At 35.6% G+C, this 20,214-nt stretch overlaps 1 protein-coding gene across 1 annotated transcript in view; it reads right to left on the reverse strand.

The window, feature by feature from the left end:
- Nucleotides 1–4,862: 4,862 nt before the first annotated feature.
- The window catches only part of LOC150102128 (uncharacterized), an 83,388-nt gene continuing 68,036 nt past the window's right edge, over nucleotides 4,863–20,214 (reverse strand). The window contains exons 7-8 of the mRNA XM_090398954.1: nucleotides 10,308–10,418; nucleotides 4,863–5,332 (exon numbers count right to left, since the gene is read on the reverse strand). Coding sequence (XP_090255080.1) covers nucleotides 5,148–5,332; nucleotides 10,308–10,418 — 296 coding nt within the window. The 3' untranslated portion in view covers nucleotides 4,863–5,147. The remainder of the gene's footprint in view (nucleotides 5,333–10,307; nucleotides 10,419–20,214) is intronic.

The raw sequence follows: 20,214 nt of genomic DNA on the forward strand, positions 1-20,214 counted from the left end.
ACAGTTTGAAGAACCATGGTCCATAAAGAATGAGATAAATTTGTTTTTTAAAATTTTTTTTTTATTAAGAGATAATCAATTGAATGCATTAAGATATTGTGTGGTCATTAAAAGAATGTATTTGATAAAAAAGTATACAGATGCAAATTAAGTCAAAGTTTCTCTGGACATCATTCATATTTTTATAAACAACATAGCCATGGTGATATTGTTACCCAATTAATTTCTTGAAATATAATGCTAAAATTATTAGATAAAGAAAAGTTAAGTACATATAAAACACAATGAACTAAACAGCAGAGCTATTAAACATCAAAGAATGAAAGAATGATTTTAAAATATTTGATGACCATCAACTGATGAAAAGTCAGCATCACTGAATCTGTTTTCAAGTGCAATTCTGGTGGTGTTAATGTTTCATGCATATCCTGTACAAACAGTTATATTACATTTTCTTGTTTATTTGTGTAATAGTTTAATCTCTGAAAATAACTGACATAACTTCAGTGAAAGTTGGCCTAAGTTATTAAAAAAAAAAAGTAATTTTTTGTTATTTTTTATATATTCAATCTTGTTAAATCTAAATATTTTATTTTTCCAAAATTCTTTTGGAAATGTTTTCAAGGGGAAGTACAGGGTAATATTACACAGATAAATGAGCAGATCCTCAGAAGATTACTAATGATAATTAATAGATTCAGAATCAGTTCATTCATCTCATGAAAAAAAACTATTTTGATTTTAAAAACCAATATAAACATCCAAATTGAAACAATAGTTATACAATTTATCATTACAGTAGAATTTAATTCAGTATCATACACCACATAACTTATACAAGTGTTGCTCATTTAGTTGTTCAGTAGCTTTTAATTTTTCAGGAAATGACAACGTACACTAGAATATTAATTAAAAACTTTGACTGATACATTCCTATATTTCGGCAATGTAACATTGCCGAAATATAGGAAGATATTGATCAAAGTTTTTAATTAATATTCTAGTATATGTTGTCATTTCCTGAAAAATTAAAAGCTATGTATAACCAACATATAAGCTTATCTACAAGAATTAATTGTTCAGCAATCGATACTTTAAGTAACATTGGCAAAATATGTTATCCTTTATCATGATTTTATAATGATGATATTAGAAATGAATTATAATAATTCTATATTTGGCTTTTTTTTTTATTTCAGTTAAAATAAAACTCGGATCTCCTCTAGCTGAAGATACTTAAACCAAAAAACAAAAGAGCAACATTAAGTGAGATATCTTATATATTTTAACTTAAAATACAATTTACAATATTAGATCTTAACATGAACAATCAAAAGTAATAGCACCAAATAAAAGAGAGAAAGAGGCACTTAATAATATTGAGAGAACATATTTCAAAACATACCCCCTCCCACCTCTCTCTTTCTTTCTCTTTCTCTCTCCCTCACACACACTTCTACAAAATTTCCTCATCAAAGAAATCAACATATGTCTGCTGTATAAGTTTTTGATGTTCGCTCATGCTGCGTGGTTAAGAAATTCCAGAAATAATATCTATAGACTGGAATGAGTTACACAGCCATGATGAGAATGGAAACTAGTTTAATATCTAAATTATAATAAAGAACGAATATTTCACATATCTTTCAAAAAATTTTAAACAATTCAACAAATACAAATGACAAACATCGTATAAACTAATATTTTAACAACTTCCTTTATTCACTCTCCAAACGATGAAATCCACCCATTATCATTACCAGGAATATACAGAGTAGACTACCAATGTATATGCCCTTATCATGTGCAGTATGGCACATCTGCAGCTAAATGGAATGAAAAATGCCAACATTATATAATTATGAATCACTATGGACAAAGTGGATTGGCAGACCATGTGCTAGAAACCTTACATGGAGTAAGATGGAGAAAAGCTGTTACTCTAAAAAAGTTTGGCTTCAAAAGAATATTCTGGAAATCAGATTCAACATGTTCTATAGGAAACATTTAATTTAAATACATCTGGATGGGGAAAACTGTTGTCATATGCTACCTAAATCAACAAATTTAGCTAAATTTAACTGTTCATATAGAAAATAAAAATATTTGAATACTTGCTTGAAATTTGATGTTCTTATTCAATTTTGCTTCTGTATATCTTTGTTATCATTATCCTTAAAAATGCCTCAGTTACTGTAGGCAAAATATTGGATTTAAATATTGAATTTTTTACCTGCTGTGTTGCATTAAGCCATCAGAATTCTCTTATTAATATATTCAGTAACTTTTGAATGTTTGCATTCTTTTTCCCTTAATGCTGATGATGTTATACAATATGTACAGTGAAATATTTCACTTTTCACAAAGTTTCCATTACTAAAATTAAATAATTCATTAATAATTAGTCCATCTATATTTTAACGTTTCTCTTTACATAACACTGGAACAGATTTTTTTCAGCATAGTACTTTTATGTATATATCATTATGTATATATAATTTTGTAAACTTTTATGTATATATAATTTTGTAAACTAAATACACCTGTGTATATATGTATGTATACACATACATATATACACAGGTGTATTTAGTTTACAAAATTAAATAAGTGGATTTGTAATAATTGTAAAATATATCTCATGGTTTTCTGATATCAGATTTTGATCACACAATGGGGCCACATGAAGTATGTAATTTCTGTCGAGTATGTACAGGATATTATGATAGTACTACATGAACAAGTTACATCGTTACTGACTTCCTATTGACAATTTTTCGCCAAATTAATTTGTTATATGTCAAGACTTCAATATCATCAAATCTAATACACTGTTTGAAAAGAAGTCAACAGGCACCATAGTGTGAGAAACAAACAGCCATGGCACTCACCATAATAAGATGTAGGATCTCCCTTTTGATGAGACAACTGCAGCATTCCTACTGGGCATACTCTCTACAAGTGTACAATAGTGATCAATTGGAATTTTGGACCATTCTTCCTGTAGGCATGTAATGAGGTTCTCGGCTGTGTGGGGCAGATATCCCTTGACCTCACCCAAACTTCCAGTTCATCCCACAGATGTTCAATAAAGTTGAGATCAGGGCTCTGTGGAGGCCGGTCATTTGTGATGACGTTCATGTCCACAGAGCACACAACAAATCACAACATGATTTGTTGCTCCATAACACAGCTTTCCAAGCTTCAACATCTCCCTATACATGCTCTTTGCACCACTGAAGACAATGTTGCATGTCGGTTTGTGTAATGTGGGGCTTGCCTACTGCAGTCCTACCATGAAAACCCATGTTGTGAGTCTTGGTTCTGAATGTTTTTGTGCAGATTCATGTTCCAGTTTATACCCAGAACTCTGAATCCAATGTGTTGGCCTATGAAATTATCCTTCATAGCACTCTATGGTCATGTTTGGTAAGTGTGGGGTCATCTGCCGTGGGTAGCACTGGCAGTTGACTCCTTGTGCTTCCATCTCATTGCGGTATTCCTTATTGTTGACCTGGGATGGTCCAATTTGTCAAGAATTTGCCAAAGAGATAAGCCTGCAGGCCTATCACAATGCCTCTTTCAAACTCTGTCAGTTCCCTTCTAGCAGCCATTTCACCCACACAGTTGCACTGACTTGGGAGCATAACATTCCTGCAATTTATGCCAGCTACAAACATAACTCGTTACATGGCACAATGCACCTTGCCCATGAGGGTGTCCATTGACTTCTTTCCAAGCAGTGTAATTTTTTCTTCTAAGACATTTACTGTCATAACAATCCACCTAGAACTTGGTCTTCCTCTGGATCTTTTTCTGCCATCCTGGTAGAAAATCACTTTTCATTTGCTGACCTTTCCTCTCCCAAGTGACCATACTACCTGAGATTAGCTCTCATAATACATTCCTAAATGCTAACAATGTCGAGTTCTTTCCTAATATCCTCATTTTTAATATGATATTGCCATTAATGGCAGCTGTGCACTCCTGTAATCTTTCTCAGAACTCTCATATCTGATCTCCAGTCTTTGATCATATCATTATCAAAATTAATATAGTCAACAAGACTTCTTATTTCTTGCATCTTCTCTCCATGTGAAGTTGTGCATATTTTTATGTTTTAACATGGTGTGACAGGGTTAGTAAAATGAATGTAGTTTTTATATATAATACTTGATTTTCTGTATCGAAAATGCTGCACATCATATTTGAATTATCATATTATCATAAGGGCAAAGAAATTAAAATCACATGTCACCCTGGCTGAATCAATGTTTTCTTTGAATTCTGCCAGTGAGTCTTCAAAGTTTGATTTTTTTTTCTTTAAAAATATAATTTTTTTCTCTAATAATATTTGTATACTTAAGTCTATAGTTCACTTCTGAAAACTGCTCAACTTTTATTCTATTTAAAACTTCCCTACATTTTATTTTTCTTTATTAGATTTTTATTAGTTTGCTCTTGTCTCCAAACTTTCACAACACATTTATATATATTTGGTATTCATTTTCTACTCTGCTTTTTAGATCTCAAACAAGGACAATTTTTCATTTTTCTGGAATGTCAGATGGCTTCTTCTCTAATAATTTGAAAAATTAACAGAGCTCTCTGCTGGAACTTAGGCACAAATATGTCTTGTTGTTCAATTTCCCATTGTGATGTTTTTCCAACATCATAATGGGAAATTGTGAATTGTGAACATCACAATTTAATAGCTTGCAATTCAAGATAATATCTTCATAGCTGGTATTAAAGACTATAGCTACTCTTTTCTTTCTCTGATCAAGTTTTCATCTCTGATGAAAAAAAAAAAAAAATCCTGTGAAAATTATTTCTAAAAGTGAAGGAGACAAATGCATAACTGTACAGATAAGTTTTCTGAACCTTTCTTTGTCTAATGTTGCTGGAGAATTTCTTCCTCCACACATACAATTTACAATTTGCAATCACAATAATTCACATGTGGAAAAGAAATTACATTTACTTGACTATTAAAGTTTACTCACATTTCAAACGTTATTGAACATAAATTACTTCCAAACAAACAAACAAAAAAAAAAAAAAAAAAAAAAAAAAAACAGTCTTGCAGATACTTACATTGTATCAAATAGAGCAAAAAAAACTACAAATTTTATAAAGAAGAAAATTTAAGAATGGAATATTCGAAAAACACTCGATATATGTTTTCGACAAATTGGGCAAGAGTCCTGTCTTTTTAATAACATTCTTCCACAGGTAGCACAGGTGCAGAGGTGATGACAAGGATGAAGAACGCAGTTTCTCTCCTCATCCATGCATACAACACAGTCCTTATCTCTCAGTGTAGTATTTTCTGGAAAAAAAAAAAAAAATTATTTTGATATTTTATGAAGACACGCTCAAACATTCTTGAAAAGCACAATGATAAGAAATTTGCACAACCTTCTAAATTATGAAAAGGGTTTTTTTTGATAGCCAGCCTGGGTGGCTATGTGAATAGAGAAAAATAGGCTGTGGCTTCAAATCCCACCACAGACATGGATTTTTATGAGTGTCCTTAGGTGGAAGATGAATTTCATCACCTAATGTGAGACCACCGTGCTGCTTGCCAAAAGCCTGAAGTGGTTTGAGAAAATCTGATGTTTGGTCCCTAGAGCAGGGTTTTTGGATTATGTAAATTCTATATATATAATACATACATATATTATCATTCAAGAGCTTCAGGAAACCAAGAACTCACCAAAGGAGGTCATACATAGTCAGATCAGGCTGTCATAACTTCCTTCATCTAGTGTGAATGAGTTTAAGACTTCTCTTAAACTCGTTCACATTAGATGCACTCAGCACTTCAACAAGCAAACTGTTCTACTCATTCCTGTTCTGTGAGAGAAATATCTAGCTACTGGAGTTGAAAGTTTTACACTTGGTAATATTATATAATATATTAAAGATGCCTAGAAATTATATTCTTGGTTTCATCCTTTATCCAAGTGTAAGCAAACCAAAGTCTGTACATGAAGTAACTTCATGACTGGGCTACTTGTATATAAAGGTTAATGACGTTACATCAATTGCCTTAGTACCTCATAATGCATGGCACATATCATTACAGACAAGAATAATGCTATGCATATGGGAAGGGCAACTACCCAGGCTGATTTCAACCTTAAATGAGGACTCATCAGTGGGAGCCAGACCCAGAAGTGATACCTAGGTTGAAGTAATGCAGAAGTGATATTTCCATATACAAGTGGTCAAAAGGTGTCACACCCTACTACTGAAATACTCTGGATTAGAGATAGATGTTGAAAGTTTTTAAGCAAACATGTCAATAGCCTAGTTAATTTGGCTGAACATTCCTTTAGCATGAATGATGATATCCCATCTGTCCAATTCTTATCCTGGTTACACAAAAACTCTTGAACCTCATTCTTATGAAACTCTTATCTCTTCTTCTAATGTAGTGGTAGGTAGGACTGTGCACCATGCTCTGTACATCTGGTTGACAGATCTCAGTAAAGTGAGCACTTATTATTTGAACAATCTCATCAGCTTCTGACACAAGGGTACTATCTGCATTCAGGTCATTTTCCAGATTCATTCTTTCTTTTGCAGCATAATGATATAATTCTTTTGGATTGCCTTTGGCTTGCACAGCCAATGTCTTTTCATACTCTGATTTAGCTTTATATGCAATACTTGTAATGCTTCTGGCCTACACTTTACAGTGAACATGAAAATTAACTGTGGTTCCTACCTGAAGAAAATCAATGAGCAAGATGCAAGATCGCTTTTCAGTCTCAGAAGACAGCAGTCAAAATTTTGTTGTTGATAGTGCCTGTTTGAATTTTTTTGCTTTTGGAGAATGGCACCACTGTACTGATTGCTGTTCTGACTCTGCGTACATGTACAAAATCCATGTTTCACCACAATGTGAGAAAGAAGTTCATCTCCTTCATTTTCGTAATGCTCCAAAATTTTTTGAGCTGATTCCACTCATTTCTGTTTATGCACATCGATCAGGATGTTTGAAACCCATCTGGAACACAATTTCTTATTCCCCAGCTTTTCTGACAGAAATTCATGAATGACTGCGCGTGAAACTTTCGGGAACTCAAATTAAGTTCTGTAATTATCAGACAGTGATTCTCATGAAGTTCTGTGTTCACTGTTTCCACCAAATCATCTGTCACTGCACTTGGCCAGCCACTGCACTCTTCATCGTGAACACTGTTGCACCTTTCTTTAAGCAAACAACACCACTGCCTAACCCTACAGTCACTCATTATGTTAGGCTCACAAATCTTACACAGTTATCAGTGAATTTCTGCAGCACTAGTATTTTCTGTTTAAAAAAAAAAAAACTGTATCACCCCACGAACTTTGCAGTTGGCATGATGTTTTTCTTTTTTTTAATCACAGCACTTATTATAAATTATTTGTAGAACACAACAAACGATAATGGAATGAAAGTAAAATGGTCAATTCCTCTCCCTTATCTTATTTAGTGGTAATTTTAATTTCTGAACGGACTTTACTTTCTGGACATGCCTTATAATTTCCATGCGCTAGAATAATCCAGACTTGTTAAACGTACTGCATCCTCCAAACACTGAGGTGGATGCAGTAATACAGAATCATAGCATTTTCTGACTAGGAATTTACGATCATCTGACAGTATGACAAGTTAACAAAATTAAAATTTCATTATTAGTTTTTGATCAACAATTGGTTCCCAACTAGTCTTATTTGTTAGGGAGACTGATTTCATAAACAATTACAGTCATTTTCTAAAGCATTCCTCCCTCAGGATCTTTTTCTTGTCATTTTTATTTTAAACATTTATTTTACAAGTCTTTCATCTCCATCCTGATAAAGTAAACATACCATCTTAGATTGGTTCTAGATTAGCTCTTACACATTCACAAACATTAATAATATCAAGTTCTTTTCTAATATTTTTCTTTTGGCTTTAACACGTCAAGTATATATACTGCTAACATGTTCTTATTCATTTTTAGATTCATTCATTCATTTCTATTATTCATTTCCATATTTAATTTGCATCTTCAGTAAATTGTGCAAAAAACGTGTGACCTGATAAACATTCTTCACATTCTCATATTTGAATATCAGGCTTAATACCCCTTTTCTTAAGTATAATAGTCTATGAATTATACAGAATATTACAATGCAAACAGCATACAACCTTACCATATTGTCAATTTAGCATCACACTATCTATGAATATCCTTTGTTTTGTTTATTTATTTTGATAATTTGCAAATTATGTATTTATTACTCAGTATATAAAGTTCTTCCATTTATACTATACAGATTAAGTCTTTAGAACAGTTATTTCCCCTTAGTATCTTAGGAGTATTTGTTCAAAATCAACATGGTTTAAATAAGGATCTTTATTAAAATACATAAACTGCTCGACTATTTGTTGTGTGTAAAAATTTGACCTTGGCAACCTCTGCCCTAAATCCAGCTTTATGATTCTTTGTATTTCACCATTTATTTGCTTCAATAAATTTTTTTGTCTTTTTTTCAAGTATGCTAATACACATCTTTAATATTTTGCCTGGAACATTCAGTAAGGCAACTGTAATTGCCATTTGTTAAAACTTTTCATAAACTGGTATCAGCTCAACAACAATTCTGTGGTGACCTTGTGACCAAGCATTCTGAACAACAGTATGATTTCAGAAGTTTCCAGATGGCCCTTTTCTACCTCAAGCTGACTGTTTTCCTTACTGAAATTTGCTTAGTTGTTTCCTACTGCTTCTGTAATACTTGTTACCCAATTGAATAACTTTTTTAAAGTAATAACATCCTATCTTTTCTTATTCATATGATACTAAAATCTTTTTTACATTTCTAACTTTTATAAGCAGTCTGAAACATCTTGCCACTTTCATAATTATCTTCTATATTCTTTCCAAAATCTGACCATGAATTTTTGTTTACTTTTACATATAATTTAGCTTTTCTACATTTTTCTCTATGCTTTAAAAGAACATATTGACTTACAAAGTCCTTAGAATTTTTTTTGACACTCTAAACAAGTCTCATTACCTAAATATCCTACTAATTAATGTGCACCATAATGAATATCAATGACGATCAACTGTGCAGAAAACTGCAACCAAACCAGGGGTAATTATTATAATCACACCCTCTGTAGAGGCAGCAAACTTATTGTGGAAGGTTCACTCAACTGACAACATATTTATCATATCAACTCTTTTCCTCCTATCCACTAAACTGTAATTTACATTTCTTTAACATCTCTTCTTAGCCAACAGTCCAGATATTACTCACTCATCTCTAAAAAAATATCTCACCAAATATGAGCACAGTACTCCAAGTGTGGTCTGACCAGTGCTTTATACATGCCACAAGTACCTCTTTATCCCCATATGTTAGTATACTCCTTATCATTAGCAGAAATGTGATGTGCAATCTTTGCAACACTTGCAATGTGCCCTCTAAGCTGCAGTTTACTCAACTATCATCCACTTCCTGAAGCACAGTTCCATTAATGTAGTACTCTGCATTCCAAAATGCAACACCTTGCACTTCTTAGTATTTAAGTTATAACTCCACTTATCTGTCCAAGCTAAAAGTCTATTGAATGAGCCAAAGTAAGTAGTACACAGAATTAGAACAAGTATACAGAACTGATTAACACAATCCTATAATTAGCATGGGCACTTCATATTCTTCATTAATTTAAGATAGAAATAAAATATACAAACTAAAGAAATACAAAATGTGTGTTTCTGGTAGGAAGAATAAGTGTAGCATTTGAAAACTACAGATAGCAACATCAGGGAATTTGAGACCATGTATATTTGTAAAGCAGATTTAGAAGATTTTAGATTTATCACAAAAACTACATCACTTCTTGCTACCAATTTACAGTCCATTATACAATTCTGAAATTTAATATAATCTTAACAACAAAATGTGTTCTAGATATTAAAAATGATGTATTTACCAATTTAATCATTCATTCTGACATCTCCATACAGATTTGTTGCCTCAAAACTGTAGGAAACCAACTACTGAAGATCATCATACACAAAGTCCTTCATATTTGTCATAAATATTAGTAGTAAACAGTAAAAAATATCATGTCTGAATATAAAGGACTTCATGGACTATGCTTCCATTTAAACAGAACAAAACGTTTATCCTTTTTTTCATGGTATTTTTACTGATATTTTTTACTACCAATATTGCGTCCCAAAATACAGATTTGAAAAATAAAAACATAGTAGATCAAAATGCAAACTTTTAGAAACAATAAAAATACATACCTTTAATTGCACTTAATGAAACTGTTCGCAGCTCACTGCTAGAAAGATCAGGTACAGCAAATCTTATTTGTTTTCCTAATCCTTTGGCTTCATGAAGGTGACGAATATATGCTAATTAAAAAACAATACAATATAAAAGGATAAAAAAATCATGACTTATGCTATCAAATTTTTTTCACCTGTAACAGGACTATTATGAGTAATTATAGTGAGTAAACACTACAATGGGCTAAATATAACTGCCACTGTCAACCACCGACTCCTAACCTCTGGTGAGGGAAAAAAAATTATACAATGATAAAAACTTTGACATTGTCAGCATCCAGGAATGCGTTAGCAGAGCTAATCTCAGGTGGTATGGTCACTTAAATAGAATGGGAGAGGAAAGATTAGCAAAACAAGTGTTCTCTGCCAGGTTGGCAGGAAAACGACCCAGAGGAAGACCAAGATATAGGTGGATTGATACGGTACAAAGTGCCTTAGATGATAGAAATATAAGATCTGATAATGTTGGAGTCTTGACAAGTAACAGACTGATTTGGAGGAAAATTGTAGATAGGAAGTTAGTAATCATGTAATTTTTTCATGTAGTACTATCATATCCTGTACACCCCTTGAGGGTACATGGCAGGAATTTGATGATGATGATAAAAACTACAACAGAACTTTAAAGTTCTGTGTTTCATCCAGAACTTTAAAGTAACAGGACTAGTAACTGCCGATGTAGTTTTGCCAATGTATGTATGATTTTTCTCCCCCTCCCTTACCAGGGGTTAGTCGATTATTAGCAGTTGACCAAAGCAGTTATACTTAGCTCATTGTAGTGCATACCAAAGTGACTTGTGATCCAGTATATATGTATTCTTGCAGATGACCTTGATATTGTAGCAACTTTCCATAATTATTTATAATGAATGCTGACCCATATAATCCTGAAAGAAAGAACAGGACCATTATTGAGCAGGTGAAGTGCAATACACAGTCTTAACATCAACTGTCAACCCTGCCTTCTTATGGTGTGGCCTGCTTCCACTAAAAGGTTCTCATGGATTCAGAGTATTCTTGCTATAAAAGGATATCTTCCTAGTTGGAGGAAATGCCAACTAGTCTCATCAGTTGTAGATGACCATCACTCAATGAAAACCATCAAGCTTCTTATTGGAAGTCTGAAGTAGCTCATGCCATGCTTGGTCTCCAGAGCAAGGTACAGCTTCAAATCCCCCCAACCCCACACACACAGACTTAGTGACATCCTTCAAAAGCATGCCAAACATACCTGGAGATACTAAACCACCTATATTTTTGAGAGTTCACAATGAAATGGTTCCATAGGGTGTACTATATGGCAACCTGATGGTAATGCATCAGAAGGACTTCTGATCTTCAAGCGCATACTGAAGTTATGTTAATCATAACAGAACAGACACCTCAGGTTTGGTGCATCACTTCTCAACTTCAAACCACGCTATAGATTGGGATAACAACTCACTGCCATACATAGAGGAAGATTACAGATGTCGAATATTTAAAGAAGCTGCAGTGGTCCTACGAACAGGAAACAACCTTAATAGAAATCAAGGAGCAATATTAAAGGATATATGGAAAAATCTTATTAACTCATTAAGTTTAGTGGAACTGCAGTATGCCAAAATCTATGTAACGCGTATTTATAATAATGACTGAGGTATATCGCTTCAAGCATACCATGTCACGCGGTGCCTTCCAATTTCGTTGTCTAACTGTTGTAAACAGTTACTGCATTCCTTCGTTTTTTTTTTTTTTTGTGTTTTTTTTTGCATTTATTAGTTTTTTTCATCGTTTAGTCTTGACAAAGCTAGTCAGTTTTGCTAGCAAAACTAGTCAACAAATTTGTACATATATGTATTAAACCTATAGTCTTATAATACAAATATCTGTTGTGTTAATTATAGTTTTCTGTTTTTATCAGAAATTTCCAGTTCTGCAGTTTGCTGGTTCTTGAAGATCTTTTCTATCTTTTCAGTTTTGGGACCATTGTTGTTCAATTTGTTAATGATATTGAGTTAAACCCATCTCAATATCATTGTTGTTAATGATATTGGGATGGGTTTAACTAGTGATATGCAGCTTTTTGCAGATGATGCAAAATTGGGGAGAGCATGCAGAATCAAGTGGATGTTATGGCCTTACAGGAAGAATTGAATAGAGTGCATGAATGGGCAGGTAAGCGGAACTGTCAACTGAAAGTTGCAAAGTATGAAGTTTTGAGATTTGATAAGCAACAATGGAATGCAAAGTATGCACTTGGTGGGTAAACTTTAAAGGAAGCAGAGGAGATGAGAGATCTAGGAGTGATAGTGGACAAGGATCTGAAATTCAGGGACTACATTGCACAAGTTGTGCCGACATCACATCAGATAATGGCAATGATGTAGAAGACCCTGAGATGCAAAAATAGTGACGTTATGATGCCACTGAATAAGGCTTTAATCAGGCCCCATATGGATATTTGTACACATATTTGGTCACCAGGTTTTTATGGTGACAAGGGCATGTTAAAAAGGGTCTAGAGAAGATTCTCAAAGGTAGTCAGTGGTCTTTGGAATGTGGAGTATGAGGACAGGTTGAGAGAATGTAAACTTCAAAGTCTTGTGAATAGGAAGAGGTATGATTAAAACATATAAGTTAGGTACTAATAATTTAAGTGGTACAAACATAGTATGAGAGAAGATATGAAAGGTCTGTTGGAAGAAACGAGAACGAAATGTGAAAGAGTAAAAATTGAAGAATTATTATCCAAATATAATAGTACTGAGTTAAGGAGGAGGGCGACGATAGCAAATGATTTCACGAACAGGCTATGCAGAAGATATGGATGCGAGTTTTTAGACATGTGGGGTGTGTTTGATGGCAGAAAAGATTTGTATAAGAATGATGGCCTGCACTTGAATTCATTTGGCATCAGAAACCTGTAGAAATTACTTCTTGGTATGAGACCCAATGCAGAGAGTCAGGGAAACTAGATCATCAAGGGAGGAATGGGAAAAATGTGTGTGAAAGTTCAACTATAGTATACAAACGTCATAAAGATATGAATGCCTTTGAAACATCGTTATGTATGTGGTGAAGGATTGGAAAAATACGCTTTGAGTTCGGATATTTTAAGTATGTCTTGGGAGTGAAAAGAGAAAATTCTAGAACAAGACGAAATAGATCTCATCTCATTTTCCCCTCTTTTATCTTATAGTGTCGAGGTTTATTAATCATCAGACCTCAAACCGTTCACAGGATAAGGTGGTCAGCCCTATGCCCTGGTGTATCCTATGTTCGCAGTGTTGAGTTCTTAAGGCTGGTTTGCCTGCTTTGCGGGATGAAAAACCCCTACTGTCCATGCCCAAGACCGGCTAACTTGGCTATGGCTGAGGAAGATCCTTCAGATTCTCACTTCACCGATGGGAATCGAACCTAGGACACTGCTTCCCCAGGCATATGGTTGCAAAGCGCACAGCCACTAGACAAAACCGTGTGGACCAAATAGATTGCATATCTAATTATAAGAATAGTCATATTAATAGCACTTGAGTTTGTTGCTTTATTGAACATGATGTGGCCTAAGATTGTTGACATTAGTGAAACCTGGCTATCAGAATTAGATATGGTAAGTGGGATCGAGTGTAATAGATATACTATTTTTAGGAAGGACAGAAGAGATAGGAGGAGGAGTGCTACTAATCACATCAGATGACTTAGGTCCAGTTAGCGTAGAAATACAAGAAAACAATGATGGTAACAATGTCCCATGTAGCGATGAGTTTGGGTCTATCTGGCGAAGTGGAGGTTAACAGAATGAAATATATGGTAGGGTGTTGCTACAGACCTGGTGGCTAAGTTGTAGGGGACGAAGAAATGCATTGCCAATTTAGCCTTATGGGTACCAAGCAAATGATCATTATGGGTGACTTTAATTTTCCAAACACTGATTGGGTAGAAGAGAAGTCTCGTGATAAGAAAGAACAGGAATTTATTGAATTGTTGCGAGACAACTCTCTCAAGCAGCATGTGAAAGAAGGAACTCGAGGTCAAAGAGTGTTGGATTTGCTCATAGCATCAGAAGGGATCTCTGTCAAGAATATGGCTATTTTATCACCAACTGGTGAGTGATCATGCTGTTCTTTCTTGGGAAGTATCTACTTCTATTGAAGCTCCGATTAAAAGAGACTACATGCTGAACTACAAAGCTGGATATTATGATCAACTTAAAAGAATACTATCTTTGGTCCCATGGTATCAGTTACTGAATGGCAAAAATATCAGCAATGCTTGGGAATCATTGCAAAAGTGCTTGAACGAGGCGGTATCTCAATATATTCCCAGTTTTGGAGGTTATATCGTAGTGTGTAGTGTTCGTGCAAGCTCCCGATAAGATAAGTATTATTTTCAGTTATTGTTGATAAAATTAGTTAATATTGCGTAGTTTTGTTAGCCTTGCGTATTTTAGTGCGTCTATTTGTGTGTTTTTGGTGTGTATAACTTATTATTTGATAAAACACGTTGCAATAATTATGGCACCTGTACGAAGGAAAATGGCGACCAGTAATGATGGTTCACCATCGTTATCAAAGAACAGAAGTATAAAAGAAATGAGTCAGTATACTAGCTGTGAAATGTACGCTTTACGGAGTGTGGTCGGAGTGTGGATAGATGATAATAAAGGATTGAATGTGTGTAGAAAATGTAGGGAGAATGATGAAATGAAGTGTATTTCGGATCGTGAGTGTGATATTTTTGTCAAACTTCAGAATGAAGAATGAAGCGATATGACAAGAAACGGCAAGGTTGTACATGAGAATTATGAGAGTGTGAATGTAGAAAGTGTGAATGATAGTATTAATGGTTTCTCAGAGAATAAAAAAGATGAGATAGATGCATTGAATGAGATCGCATTGTTGAATGGTGCGATAGAAAGGGAAAAACAGCAGCTAGAGTGCATGAACAAAAGTCGACTGAATGAACCAACCAATAATAAAAGGTATGACAGGAAAAATAGGCGTATGAATGTGAACATGAACAAAATGAAGGATAGAGTGCTGTATGGAGACTCGTTAGTACGAGGTGTGTTAGTAGAGGACTTGACAAAATCGTACCAACCTGGTGCGACCATAAAGGATGTAACTGAGTCTATTAGAGAGCAAAAGGAAACGGTGAAAGAAATGGTTGTTGTGGCAGGTACGAATGATTTGAAAGGAGATAAAATGGAAATGATAGAAGACCTGAATGAATTGTTTGAGGTAGCAAAAGAAGAGTGAGAGAGTTAGAATGATTAGTCTTTTGCCAAGGTATGACAGTGAAATGTTTAAAAGGAGGGCCATAATTGTGAATGACTTTATGCGTGGGTTATGTATGACGAGTGGTGTGGAATTTGTGGACGTGTGGAGTGAGTTTGATGGACGAAAGGATCTATATAAGATGGATGGCTTGCATTTGAATGGTTATGGTGTAAGAAGACTTGAGAAAGTGTTGCTGAATGTAGTGGATGTGCAAATTCAGGGAAACTAGATTCGTTAAGGGGGGGGGGAGTAGATATACAGTCCTTAGGGAGGCAGTTGAATGTAAGAATGAATATAATATGCTAGAGCAAATAAGGACAACAAACCAGACTGGAATAGTTAATATAAGGCATCAAGGTAGGGTTGGGGCTAATGGGGGTCTTAAATTCATGTACACTAATACTAGGAGTATTAGGAACAAGAAGGAAGAGTTTTTGGCCATGGTTGGCACTTCCAGACCACAGGTTATTGGTATTAGTGAAACATGGCTGACTGTAGATGATATAGCTAGTGGGATTGAATGTGATCGGTATAGTGTGTTCAGGAATGACAGAGAGAATAAAATGGGGGAAGGAGTATTGTTGATGATAGCTGATGAGCTACAGCCAAGGAGAATAGAAGTTGAATTGCAGGATAGAGAAAAGAGCACATTTGAGGTCATTTGGTGTGAGATTGTGGCTAGCAGAACAAAATATACAATTGGGTGCTGCTATAGACCAGGTGATGGAAAAGATGGTGGTGACAATATGCACAAGCAAATAGAAGAAATGAGTGGCAGGAAGGTGATTATTATGGGAGATTTCAACTATGGTCGCATTGATTGGAGTGAGGAGAGGACACACGGGAGGAAGGAATTGGATTTTATGCGGTTATTAAGGGATAACTATCTGCGACAGCATGTAATGGAAAATACTAGGGGTCAGAGAGGGCTTGACCTAGTAATTACATCTGAGGATTTGGCTGTAACAAATATGACCACATTGCCACCAATTGGTGAGAGTGATCATAGGGTCTTGACTTGGGAGGTGGCTAAAGGTGTAGAATTTTCAATTAAGACAGGGTACATGTGGAATTATCGGGCTGGAAAGTATGACAAGCTTAGGAGTTTGATTGGCTCAGTGCCATGGCATGTACAACTGCAAGGACTAGAAGTTGATAGTGCATGGGAGGTAGTTAAGAAGTGCTTGCATGAAGTAATGGCTGACTGTATACCTAGAGTTCGAATAATAAATCAAGTAGGGTTAAATGGATGAATAACACCATTAAGCTTGAGCTGCAAAAAAAAGAAACAAGTATGGAAGGAATTTAAGGAGAAAGGTGACCGGAAGGCACATGAACGGTATAAAGCGCAGGCCAGAAGGGTGACGAGTGTAGTAAGAAAAGCAAAAAAGGATTACGAAAGAACATTGGCCATGCAGGCTAAAGAGAATCCTAAACAGTTTTTTAGATATGTAGCAAGTAAAAGGAAAAATGTACATGGCAGAATGATTTTAAAGAATGCCGATAGTAGGGAGGTAACTGAATCAGTTGAGATAGCTGAGTTACTGAGTGAGCACTTTGCAAGAATATATCATCCAGGTGGTGACATTGCAGAAACGAATAAACCAGTAGATTATACGGGAATTGTGGTGAATGAAGTGGAGGTGAGTAGTCTATTGCATAACCTCAATGTCAATACATCTGTGGGATTGGATGGTATACCAGCTCGTGTAGTACGAGAAGCAGCTAAAGAATTGTCAGTACCCTTGACCATTTTGTTTGAGTCTCGGGTCTGGGTTAGTCCCGAGCAGGTGGAAGGAGGGGAAAATAGTTCCACTGCATAAAGGTGGTTCCAAGACTGCTGTTGTAAATTACCGACCGATTAGCATATCAGGAATCATTGTCAAGGTCTTAGAGAAATTAGTCAATAAAAGAATACAGGATTGGATAGATGAAAATGGGATATTGTATGGGGGACAACATGGTTTTGTGAAGGGTAGATCATGCCTCAGTAACTTGCTCATGTTTTATAACACAGTGACGGCTGAACTGGATAGGGGTAATGGGTTTACAGTGATACTACTCGACCTTGCCAAGGCCTTTGACAGGATACCACATGGAACCCTAATCAGTAAACTGGAGCAGATGGGGATAGATATAGGGTTGGTAAGATGGATAGGAGGGTGGTTGAAGGAGAGATACCAGAGAGTGGTTTATTCAGGAGTGGAGTCAAAAAGATGTCTTGTGACTAGTGGAGTGCTGCAGGGCTCTATTCTTGGACCACTGCTTTTCAATTTATTCATCAATGATATTGGAAAGGATTTGAGAGGAATTGTTCACTTGTTTGCTGATGATGCAAAGTTGGGTAGAGCAATTGTGAGTGCACAGGATGTCAAAATTTTACAGGATGATTTGGATAGTTTGGAGGACTGGGCTAGGAAAAATGGATGTCAGTTTAATGTGGCAAAGTGTAAGTTTATGCACTTTGGGGTGAAAAGAATAGCAGCAGTATATCGCATAGGTGGAACCATACTCCAGGAGATTGATGAGGCCAGGGATTTGGGAGTGCTGGTGGATAGGGAGTTGAAGTTTAGGGGGCACATTGCAAAAGTAACTAAAACAGCTCACCAAATCACTTGGCTTATGAAAAATACTTTAACATGCAGAGAGAAGCAAGTTGTTGTTCCTCTGTATCGAGCCTTGATAAGACGCCATCTGGACTTCTGTGCCCAGTTATGGGCACCATGGTTTCTTCGTGATGGGGAGGAAGTGGAGAGGATCCAGACACGAGTGACCAAGATGATAGCAGGTCTGTGGAATGAACCTTATGAGAACAGGTTGAGGATTTGTGGGTTGCAGAAATTGGACGATAGGCGAAGGAGGGGTGATATGATTGAGACATTCAAATTACTGAAGGGTTTTTATAAGATTGATCCAGAAGATATTTTTGAAAATATGACTGGTGGTTCGAGGACTAGGGGCCATGCATGGAAGCTGGGCAAGAGCGTGGTTGACAAGGGTGTTAGAGCTAGGTTTTTTACTTGGAGAGTGGTGAATGAGTGGAATAGGCTTCCAGAGTCTGTTGTGGGTGCTACGACCGTGAATGAGTTCAAGGCAAGATATGATAGATATTGTGTGAATGTTGAATAGTTGTTCCAGATATGATGTTAGGGCCTCCCTCGATGAGTCTGTCGACTCCTTGGAGTTTCCCGGAACAATAATAATAATAATAATATTCCTAGTGTTCGAAGAATAAATAGATTGGGAGTGAAACGGATGTGCAGCCTTATTAAGCAAGAGATCCACAAGAAGAAGATGATGTGGAAAGAATATCGTGAGAATAAGAGTGAGAGGAGTTATGAAAAATATAAAGCTCAGGCCAGAAAAATAACGAGTATTGTGAGAAAAGCTAAAATGGAGTATGAAAAAAAATTGACCATGCAAGCTAAAGGTAATCCAAAAGAATTTTATCGTTATGCTGCAAGCAAAAGAAAGAATGAATGCGGAAGAATAGCTTTATTGAATGCAGATGGTGCACGAGTGTCGGAAGCTAGGGAGTTCAGTTAATGAGTGCTCACTTTGCTAAGATATATCAACCAGGTATATGTAGCATGGTGAATGCAGTGCTACTATTGTGTTGGACGAAGAATTAGAGGTTCATGAAAATGAGGTTGAAGAGCTTTTGCATAACCTGGATAAGAATTTGTCAATAGGGACAGATGGAATATCAGCCTGTTGGCTAAAGGAATGTTCAGCTAATTGGCTAGGCCTTTCACACATTTGTATGTTAGTAGTTAGACACATCAATTTTTGCACCAACCTTGTGCAATGGAAGGAATGTATGATAGATCCATTATACAAGGGTGGTGCAAAAACTGATGTGTCTAACTACTGACCTATTAGTATCTCTGGTATGATAGTGAAGATTTTAGAGAAGTTGTAAAGAACTCGTATACAGAAATGGGTAGACAAGCATTCTATTCTCTGCAGGGAACAGTATGGGTTTACTAAAGGAAGGTCATTTTTTAGCAATTTGCTCATATTTTATAACAATGTTACGGCCGAGTTGGATAAAGGGAATGGATACGCTATGATAATGTTGGATTTTTCTAAGACATTTGATAGGATACCACATGACTGGCTGTTGATAAACTGGAGAATATGGGATTGGAATATAATCTATTGACTTGGATCAAGGGATGGCTGACAGAGAGATATCAAAAAGTGGTATACAGTGGGTGTGAATCTGCCAGATTTAAGGTAATCAGTGGTGTACCTCAGGGTTCAGTACTTGGGCCATTATTGTTCAATCTATACATTAATGACATCAAGCAGGGTCTATCATCAGATTTGCAATTGTTTGCTGATGATGCGAAGATAGGCAGGGCAATCAGGGATGCTACTGATATTCAGCAATTACAAAATGATTTGAATAGACTGGAAATCTGGGCAAACGAAAACAGCTGTCAGTTTAATGTTAGTAAGTGTAAAGTTAAGCACTTTGGCGTGATTAGAGTTCCAGCGGCATATTATATTAGCAGGAGTATGCTACAAGAAACTGAAGAGGCAAGAGATCTTGGTGCATTGGTGGATAAGAATTTAAAGTTCAAAGGTCACATAGC

The sequence above is a fragment of the Typopeltis vanoorti genome, chromosome 10, assembly GCF_054136105.1.
Source record: "Typopeltis vanoorti isolate ZY-2024b chromosome 10, IOZ_Tvanoo_1.0, whole genome shotgun sequence".
NCBI lineage: Eukaryota > Metazoa > Arthropoda > Arachnida > Uropygi > Thelyphonidae > Typopeltis > Typopeltis vanoorti.